Consider the following 11,077-nt stretch of genomic DNA (forward strand, 5'->3'; position numbering starts at 1 on the left):
CGGTATTGTATATTGTGAATTTCTTTATTTTTGTTATTTTCTCTTGTGCATTCTTTTTTATATTTATTAATTGAAAAATTATTAATGGGTTATAACAACTAAATACTGGTTGCTAATGTTGCATCTTTACCGACTGAAAATTGGTAGCTGAGATATTGATAATTTTTTTACTATCGTTTTATCTACCAACATTTGGTCGCAAGAGAATACAAATTAATCAACATTTTACCTCAAATCGAGCCCTTTATCGACCATTGCGTAGTTGTTGAAATGTGGTTTTTCATTTTTACCATTTAATTTCTCGACCATCATTTGGTTGCAAAAGGATGAAAGTTAACCAACTTGTTACACAAAACCAAGCCTTTTTACCGACCATTTGGTGGTTGCTGAAGGTATATCATTTAGCGACCACTTTTGTTGGTCGCTAAAGATTTACATAGACAGATTTTTGGTCGCTAAAAATCTTTAAGGACCCAAAAAGTACCTTTACCGACCAATTTTGTTGGCGCTGCAGGCCATTTTTTTCGTAGTGGTTGTTAGAGTTTTCTTGATATGAGTATTCGTAAAACTAAAAGGTTTGTCAAAAAGACCTAAATTGTCTAAGGAAAGTTTGGGATTGTATATATATATATATATATATATATATATATATGAGATCTATTTTTTTTATAAAAAAAATGCATTCTTAAATAGTGTTTAGACCATATTTCAATCACACATCCTTCAATAAAATAATATGGTAATAAGACATTTTCCATCACTATACTATTCAAAAATGCATTTCTTTGACAAAAATGGGGCTCAAACAAGGGCTTAAATACATAAAACGTTAGACTTAGCATAACATATATGGCAAACTTGGCTAAACATAGAGAGACCTCTAGGAAGACTATAGCATGGTAGAATAGTTCTTAAGATTGGGATGTGTACTTGAAATATGGTCTAAACACTATTTAAGAATGCATTTTTTAAAAAAAAAAATAGTTCTCAAAAATAATATTGTAATAAGACATTTTTCATCAATACACTATTCAAAAATGCATTTCTTTGACAAAAATGGGGCTCAAACAAGGGCTTAAATACATAAAACATTAGACTTAGCATAACATATACGACAAACTTGGCTAAACATAGAGAGACCTCTAGGAAGACTATAGCATGGTAGAATAGTTCTTAAGATGAATTATTTTTTATTTAAAGAAAATGGAATGAAGATAACAAGATTTGGTTGCTATGTTCAGAGATTTACTGAGGGTAGTATAAGACTTGAGTAGGCAGTAGGCTCACGCAGTACCTCATAATGCAATAGGAAGTTTCAAACCATGAGCTCTATTGTTGAGCAATTCCATCATTCAAAACCACTGTCCTTTGATAGTAAAGGTGATCCTTTCATAGTCAAGGAATAACTAAGGAGACTTGCAGGGATCTTTGAGCGCATGAACTACAATGATGGTCAAAAGGTTTCTTGTGTGAAGTTTATGTTGATTGATGATGTTGGACATTGGTGGGAGTTTGAAACATGTACTAGGACTATAGAACAACAACATAACCTCACTTGGAACCAGAAGGAAGCACTGAAGGGTAAATATTTTACCTGATCATTGAAGAATCAAAATGAGGTGAAATTTCTTTAGATTACATAGGGGACTATGCCGCTTAAAATTTATGAAAGAAAATTTGAATGGCTTTCTAGATATGTAGTAAATATGGTTAATACTAAGCCAACAAAGACTAAGAGGTTAAAAATGGGATTAAGACTAGAGATTAAGGGAATCATGGTGTGTCGAGTGCAAGCAATCTCTAATGGTTTAAGGTTAGAAAAGATACCCAGCCCAGTGCCAAGTCTTTAGTAAAAAGGAAGTGCTAGGGTCACGATAAGGAAAAGGCGAGACCAAAATAAGAAAGGAAAGGTCTGGTCTAGCTCGAATGGAAGTTTTCCTCAGTTTCCCATGTACAACAAGCAACGATTCGATTATTGTTTTCAGGGAAAAGGGGATAAGATACGTTTATGGCAAGACTGGTTATTTCTTTAGAGAATGTTCAAAGAAGGAAAACGATGATCAGCTTAAGAGAGGAAATACTAGATTGTTTGCATTGATGGAAGAAGCTAGGGATCAGTATACCAACATAATAACAGGTATGTTATCGACATCTAATGTACTCGTTATTGTCCTTATGGATTCTGGATCTATGCATTCATTTATTTCTATAGTTTTTGTGGATAATATTGGGACTAAAGGTGGAAAAACAAATATCATCTTAGATGTTTGTACAAATTTAGGCAAAGTCATTAATATTAATCAAATGGTTAAAGACGTTAAGTTATCTATTAAAAGAAACGTACCAAAGGCAGACTTGTGCCTCTTGAAAGTGAAAGACTTTGATGCAATTTTGGGTATAGATCATAATACCTCGAATTTCACGTTACACGTTTGGCAAATATAATTCATGCATTTAATGCTATTTACAATGTCATTTGCATCAATTTTTCCTAATTGCTTTCTCTTAAAACGGTGCATTCGATTATTGAGGTTTTAAGATTTTAGTCTTCGACTCCTCGACCTAGGTGGTGAATTTAACATTGAGCTATGATAGAAAATTAGGTTAATCTAGATGTTGGAAATTGATTTGGCAAGCAATGGGAGTATCGAGAAGGCCGGAATTAGTATCGACAAAGGTTCAAGCTTTCCATTTGGTTGATCAAGGCAACCTTAAACCCTAGATAGGTGATCGGTACATTTAGAACATGAGATATGAAGTGACATGATCAAAATGTAATAAGATAAGTTTTATGTTATGTTATTAATATTGATGTGTAAATCGTTGAAATCGATCGAGAATCGGGTGTCAATCGGGCAAGTAATTAAATGAACGGTTAAGGAATTAGCTCTATAATATATTTTGGGATATTAGGGCAAGTAAGATGGATTTTAAAGACATCAAAATAAATTGAAATACTTGATTTGTCCCCCAAGCATTCGTACCGAATCAAATTTTAACCACAAGAGACCACCTCATGCATAGTACACCTAATGCTTATTGATTTGTCCTTGTAATGGTCAATTCCTTCACCCCTAAGCATTATCCACGTCTACCACACCTTTAAGACTTCCTATATATGGTATATTATCCCTAAGTTTCATGCAAATCATCCAAAGATAGGTACAAAATAAGAATGTAACTAAAAGGAGACACCTAGGGTTAGTAACAGTTCGATTCGGGGTCTGTTCGGTCAAAACCATCACAGTACCACCAATTTTTTGGCCATATCATAATAGCGCCATACCACATAAATCGGTTCTATTTGGTCCGACTCGTATCTCGGTTCGAGTAATTAATAACCACTAAAATAAATTATTTTTTATAGGTCCAACCGTTAAATTAAAAAAAACAATTTATGAAAAAAAAGTTAATGAAAATAAAAACATAACAACTAAACCAATGTAGCAAACAACATCCCAAATGAAAATGCAAACAATATCCCAATTCTCAAATGCAAAATTCGAATTTAACAAACAATAGTATCAACATAACAATACTAAACAATATCTTTGTCCCTTGATCCTTGTGCATCGAATTTGATTCCTACTCAAAAACTCTAATCTCAATTCATATTGAATCATCCCGACAACTCTTATTAGCATATGTCAAAACTCAAAGCTGGTTCCTATGTCGTAAATAAAAAATGTAAGTAGTGTAATGATACAATCATATTGCCTAATCCAGAATGGTCTTAACTGAAGATTTAAACAAAAAAATGTACCTCTTCATCAATATCCTCGTCACCAAACCTTGTACAAACTCCAGATTATGATACATGAGTAGAATTTCTACACACAAAAGAGAAAAAAAAAATTAACAATAAAAAAGTGCATGAATAATACCCTTCTATTTGGGGATGGAGATGGTGAGCAAAAAAGAATATGGTGTGGAGAACAAAAAATTTTGGGGATGCACTATAGAGACTCGAGTGCAGACAGCTATCGTCTAATGTCTTGTTGAATTTGATTCCAATCTTGTTTGTGGTAGGTTTAGTACTTAGTGAGTAAGTGGTAACTGGGCTAGGTTACCTAATTGGCCATAAATTTTGATCTAGACATATTCTAATAGAAAGAATAATGAAAAGCCCAAGTGTCCAAATTCTTTTAACGGGTAATCGGTTCGGGGTGGGGCGACGGTGCAAATACCATACCTGCCCCACCTCGCCCTGAACCGGGTCATTCAAATCAAATACCATACCACCCATTTGCACCATTGATTTGGTTTTTTTGCCCCCATTCGATTCGGTTTTTTTGCCCCATTCAATTCGGTTAACCACAATTTTTGATTTTAATGGTTTGAATTATTGGAGATATATTGAGTGAAACGAGTAAAGATAGAAATTGCTTAATTGCTGGATTCTACCTATCAATATGAATTTTGTATATGCAAGAAAGAAGTATAGAAATGATTTTTAATGGCCTAGAATCTTATTGGTGGCATACTAATACAATGGAAACCAAAGCGAAACTGCCTGATTTAGTGTTGTGAAAAAAGGAGCTTTATTGAAGCTACAAACCCTTCATTTGTCACAACTTTATGACATGATTATCTTTACATACTTGTTATAGAAGTGTGGTAAAAATTTAAGAGTCGTTGGATATAGTTAAAGGCGTGAAAAAGGATTGGAAAAATAATTGGATGGTGATGGAAACCTGGAAACAAATTCTATCCATTTGCATGTTTAATGTAGTTTCAACATTTATATGTCCATTAATTATCTCTTGGGCCTAAGGGCAAGGTTGTTGACAATGATTGGATGATGTTAACATTCATAATTGGACATGAGAAATAATGAGATTTATAGGACTAGATTATAATGCCGTCGGTAACTTGGAAATGATAATTTCGTCTAAATTATTTTGAAGTAAATGGACGTATTTTGGGATAGTGTGTGTTAAGGTTATTAAATTAGGATTGTGCTTAATATTAAATGTATTACATGTGGTTTTTCGACTTTAGGTGAAAAAGGGAAATTGGTCTACACTTTGTAGAAAGATCACACACAAGGGCAAGAATGTAAGTAAAAATCCATTTGCAACTATGATGCAAGAACGCAGTATTTGTGAAATAATAGTGTTGGGACATTTATATAGCTTCGATAACTAGCTCATTGTATATCATATAATGGTTATGATTATTGAGTCTGTGGTTTAGGAACATATTGACATTGATGTTGATTAAAAATGTCATTCACGAGCATTTTAATGAGCATGCACAACATATGTCCATGGTGAAAATCTAGCATGCACAACATGATTTTAAAATTGAGTTTTACCTCATAAATTTTAGTTTGACCACTACTAGGGCATCGAGGCATGTGAGGCATGCTTGTGTAATGCATTTTGGCATTGTAGGTGATACTTCCTGGGTGATTGCAAAGGTAGATAGGGGATGGGCATTTTGTGATCACGAGAGGGTAGACCATTCAATTGTGCCCTTGTGATGTTATGATTATTGGTGTTGCCGAGTGGGATACTTTTTAGGTGATCATAGGGGCAGTTATGAGATGGGCCGCTAGTAGTCACAAGATGGTGGTCTACTCGCTAATGTTGATTTCATATTGGTCATTTGATGATTGACTATTGATATTGACATTGATATTGTGCAAAGCTTTATCCAGTGCATAGTACGTGGGTTAAGGGCCCAATAAAAGATTTCAAATGAAGTTATTTTTAGTTGACTTTGACAAATACTTGAATATGATGCATCTTTAGTATAATGTTTAAAGTAAATGGCATGGTGTCATATATTATTTACTCATATTCACAACATGCATGATTCTTGCTTACTGAACATTAATTTATACAGTTCTTGCATTGTAGGTAGGCATGGGACTTCGTAGAAGTGAAGGCTAGCTATAGAGCTCTTACTAGATTCCAGAGTCGATGTACATGGATGACGGCCTATACGATTATGTCGTGGGCTATTGTTTTGGTCTTATAATCTATTGTATTATATTTGGAGAATCCTATACTGTACATATGACTTTTTAAATGTAGATACTTTTCGAATCCTTAAAATAAATATGTTGGAATTTGATTATACAGTATTTAGTCATAACTGACCATAGGTGACTAGGCGAGAATATATCAGGACCCTTTTGTAAAGATGCTTATTTCATTTTATCTTAGAAAAATGTGTGAAATCCTGTGTCTAGGTTAAGTCATAAATATCATTTCTACATAGGGTAATGTATGGTTAAATATATATTTGGGGTGTGACAGAGAGTGGTATCAGAGCAAGGTTACAAATTCTGTAGACTATCCATTTACATAATCTTGGAGTACGAAAGAGCGTAGCTAAGCCTGTAAGTTTTAGTTTTTGGGTTATTTTTTGCATACTTCATGAATGATATTGGCCAATCTTTATTTGTGGCCATGTGAGAACCAGAGACGTCATTTGTTGTAAGCTAGAACTATAGGAAAAGAGGCGTTTGTTCATGATGATAGTTGGGTGTTGTTATTGATAGACTTATAGAATTAGTTGAACGCCAAACTCAATAAATTCAGCAATTAATTCAACAAAGAGAAAGGGAAGAACAACAAAGGGCTGAATTCTTACGAACACAACAAAGGACTGAACATATTAAGACAGAAAATTAAACCCTCCAATATTTGAGGATGCATCAGATCCAATGATAGTAGATGATTGGTTGAGAAGTTTGGAGAATATGTTCAGGTACATGAGAATTTCAGAGGTAGAGAAAGTGGTCTAGGCATCCTTTATGCTACGAGGTAGTGCTGGACACTGATAGGACATGATAAGCAGCATAGAAGATATCAATTCTATGACTTAGCATAGATTTAAGGATCTATTTCATAATAAATATTTTACAGTCCTAGTTTGAGCTGTGCAGATGAATGAATTCATACCGTTGAGATAAGAAGGAATAACAATAGGAAAGTATATTCGTAAATTTGAACAACTATATAGATTTGCAATCCCTATGGTTAATATTAATGCATTGAAAGTAGAAAGATTTCTTGAAAGACTGAAGCTAGAATATATAGAGATGTAAGCATGGTAGGAATTCAATGTGTTTCATATTCCCAGATTGTGGAGATAGCATTAGTCGTAAAACAGGCTAAATGTAGAATTAGTCATGCTCAAAGGCTTAACGACAGATAGAATTAAGGATGGCGTTGGCCTAGAAATGAAAAGAAAAGAGCATTCCAGGGTAAGAGTCAGAAATCTAAGTTTCAATCAAGGCAAGTACAATAACTATGGGATTAGGGTAAGCGTCTGAAAGTAGAACAAGGTAAAGCTACTCACAATCATTTTGCCCAAATGTAGTGAACAGCTTACTGAAGCATGTCCTACAGAGACTAGGACATGTTATGTTTATGGGAAGGTGGGACATCTTGTTAAAGCATGCCCAGGTAATCCAAATCCTATAGAGTAGAAGAAGTTACGAGCTAGAGTGTTTACCATTACTAGAACAGATCTAAAGAAATCCATCAGTTGTAATAAGAAATTTTTCTATCTTTGGCATTCTAGCACATGTACTATTTAATTTTGGAGCTACGCATTCATTTGTGTCTACAGAGTATGTGAGGAGATTAGATAGGATACCTAATGTATAAGAAGACAATTATAGTGTGACTATTCTATATAGAGATATATAACAAACTAATCAAATTTTAAGAACATGTGTGATCCTTATAGAAAATTGAGAACTCTGTGCAAATTTAATTGTGTTGGATATGAGAAATTACGATATAATTTTGGGTATGGATTGGTTGTCAAAATATCAAGGTACTATAGATTGTAAGAGGAAGTCAGTAACCTTTCAACCTTTGAGAAATGAACCATTCACATTCAGTGGGACTGGGAGAGATTTCAGATTTCCAGTTATATCAGTATTGAAAGTACAAAGGTTACTAGATAGTGGGTATGTAAGGTATTTGGTTAGTGCTGTGGCTAGTGAAGCATAATACAATCCAAATCTTAGTGATATACCCGTGGCACGAGAATTTCCAGAGGTATTTCGTGATGATCTGCCTAGGGTACCACCAGATCGTGAGATAGAGTCTATGATTGATTTAATTCCAAGAACACATCCAATTTCCAAAGCCCTATATAGAATGCCCTAGTTGAAGTGAAAGAGTTAAAGTTATAGTTCCAAGATTTGTTGGATAAAGGTTTTATTAGACCTAGCTTTTCACTGTGGGGTGCACCTGTATTATTTGTTCTGAAGAAGGATGGTACCATGAGATTGTGTATAGATTATCGAGAATTTAATAAGGTAACAATTAAGAATAAATATCCACCACCAATGATTGATGACTTATTTGATCAACTTCAAGGTGCAACTATATTCTCGAAAATTGATTTACAATCTAGATACCATCAACTAAAGATAAAGGAAGATGACATTTCTAAAATAGTATTTAGTATGAGGTATGGGCATCATGAGTTTTTAGTGATGCCATTTGGGTTGAAAAATGCCCCAATAGCTTCTATGAATTTGATAATCAGGTATTAAGGATTTTCTCATTAAATTTGTCATCATATTTATTAATGATATCCTTATTTATTCTCGTACTAGAAAAGAACATATTGAAAATTGGATGATAGTGCTTTGGATCTTAAAGGACAAGTAATTGTATGACAAGTTTAAGAAATGTGAATTTTGGTTAGACAGAGTCATATTTTTGGGATATGTAATATCAAGTGAGGGCATATCAGTGTATCCAAGTAAGTAGAGGCTATTAATAATTGGCCACGACCTACAAACCCTTCAGGAGTTCGAAGTTTTATGGACTTAGCTGGATATTATCGTAGATTTGGGGAAGGATTTTCAAAGATAACCTCTTCTTTAATGAAACTAACTAGGAAGAGTATAAAATTTGAATAGACAGATGCTTGTGAGCCAAGTTTTCAAGAATTGAAGCAAAGATTGACTTTGGCCCCTATCCTTTCAATTCCATCTGGTAATGGAAATTTTGTGGTTTATGGTAATGCTTCTAAGGATGGTTTAGGATGTATATTGATGCAAAATAGTAAAGTTATTGCATATGCATCTGGACAACTAAAAGAGTATGAAAAGAATTATCCTACACATGACTTGGAACTTGTTCCAGTTGTGTTTGCCTTTAAAATATGGAGACATTATTTGTATGGAGAACGGTGCGTAATTTATACTAATCATAAAAGGTTGAAATATTTATTTACACAAAAGGAACTGAATATCAGACAACGATGGTGGCTAGAGATGGTAAAAGATTATGATTGTATGATCAATTATCAACTTGGTAGGGCCAATGTTGTAGCATATGCATTGAGTATAAAATCAGTATCTAGTATTATAGCTATGATTGTGACTCAAAGATCAGAATTTGTAGACTTTTAGAAAATGGATATTGAAATCATATCATAAGGATCTGTAGAGCCTGAACTTGCAACATTGACACTTCAGCCAACTTTATTAAATAAAATCTAGTAAGGACAACAGGGAGATGATTATTGATCCAAGGTAAAGAATGATATACATGATGGAAAAGTGTTAGACTTTCAAATATCAAAAAATGGTATAGTACGGTTTAGGGAACGATTGTATGTACCTGATGCAGAAAATATCCGAAGTGATATTCTAGCTGAAGCATACACTACACCATATTCTATTCATTTGGGAGCTACTAAAATGTATAGAGATTTGAAGTTACATTATTGGTGGCCAAACATGACAGGTAATATAGCTGAATATGTGGGATAATGTTTAACATGTCAAGGGATAAAGGCTAGTAGAAACCTTATAACCATTACCTATCCCCAAGTGAAAATGGGAAAGAATCATGATGAATTTTGTGGTGAAATTAAATTGAAATTAGCTTATTTCATCCCAGTTTGTTAAACTTATTCCACAGAACGATCTGCAAGCTTTATGTACAAGAAATAGTTAGAATTCATGGTGTGCCATTATCCATTGTTTTTTACAAAGATTCTAAGTTTTTATCTCTCTTTTGGAAAAGCTTACATAAGGCATTAGGAATGCAATTATCTTTTAGCACAACATATCATCCTTAGACTGATAGACAATTAGAAAGAACAATACAAATCCTGAAAGATATGTTGATGGCTTGTGTATTGGATTTTCAGGGCCAGTTAAGTAAATTTTTGCCGTTGGTAGAATTTGCACATAACAACAGTTATCAAGCTACTATTGGAATGGCTCCTTGTGAAGCATTATATGATAGAAAACGTTGGTCTCCGGTTTATTGGGATAAGGTTGGAGAAAGGAAACTATTAGGTCCAGATATGGTGCGTGAAATGGCTGAAGTTGTGACACAAATACGTCAACGGATGGAAACTGCTCAAAATAGACAGAAAAGCTATGCAAATTAAAGAAGGAGATTGTTAGAATTTATGATAGGAGATCAAGTAGTTTTGAAAATAGCACCAATGAATGCGATTTGGGAAGAAATGAAAGTTAAGCCAAAGATATATTGGTCCGTTTTTTATTATCGAGAGAATTAAAAATGTTGCCTGCAAACTTGACCTTCCTTCATCAATGTATCAAGTGCAAAATGTGTTTCATGTGTCCATACTAAGAAAATATATTGGAAATCCTTCTCATGTATTGAAGAACAAACTGATGGAGATAAAATCAGATTTAGCTTATGAAGAAAAACCAATAGAGATTCTTCAACGAGAGGTAAAGCAACTTAAAAATAAGAAAATTCCATTGGTCAAAGTATTGTAGTGGAATCAAACAATAGAAGAGGACACTTGGGAATGAGAAGATAAAATGCGGGCCAAATATCCTGAACTTTTTCAGTAAGCAAATTTTGAGGACAAAAATTTTTATAAGGAAGGGAGGATGTAATACATTGAACTTCACGTCACTCATTTGGCCAATATAATTCATGCATTTCATGTTATTTACAATGTCATTTGCATCAATTTTTCCTAATTGCTTTCTCTTAAAATAGTACATTCGACTATTGAGGTTTTAAGATTTTATTCTTCGACTCCTCAACCTGGGTGGCGAATTTTACATTGAGCTATAATAGAAAATTAGGTTAATCTAGATGTT

The 11,077-nt window shown here is 33.7% G+C and overlaps 1 protein-coding gene across 1 annotated transcript; it reads left to right on the forward strand.

Annotated features, from left to right (window-relative positions):
- The first annotated feature begins 9,500 nt into the window (after positions 1-9,500).
- Positions 9,501-10,386, forward strand: LOC111381395. The gene is made up of 4 exons (XM_023005172.1): positions 9,501-9,517; positions 9,589-9,731; positions 9,774-9,886; positions 10,141-10,386. The coding sequence occupies exons 1-4, from the start codon at positions 9,501-9,503 to the stop codon at positions 10,384-10,386; spliced, it is 519 nt and encodes a 172-aa protein (XP_022860940.1).
- The last annotated feature ends 691 nt before the right edge of the window (positions 10,387-11,077 follow it).

Source organism: Olea europaea, unplaced genomic scaffold (genome assembly GCF_002742605.1).
Source record: "Olea europaea var. sylvestris unplaced genomic scaffold, O_europaea_v1 scaffold23, whole genome shotgun sequence".
In the NCBI taxonomy this organism is placed as follows: Eukaryota; Viridiplantae; Streptophyta; class Magnoliopsida; order Lamiales; family Oleaceae; genus Olea; species Olea europaea.

Excerpts from the sequence above, each read along its gene's own strand:
- LOC111381395 (XM_023005172.1), top strand. Across the intron at positions 9,732-9,773 it reads TTGGTGGCCAAACATGACAG|GGATAAAGGCTAGTAGAAAC; the intron begins GTAATATAGCTG and ends TAACATGTCAAG. Across the intron at positions 9,887-10,140 it reads AATTAGCTTATTTCATCCCA|GGCCAGTTAAGTAAATTTTT; the intron begins GTTTGTTAAACT and ends TTGGATTTTCAG.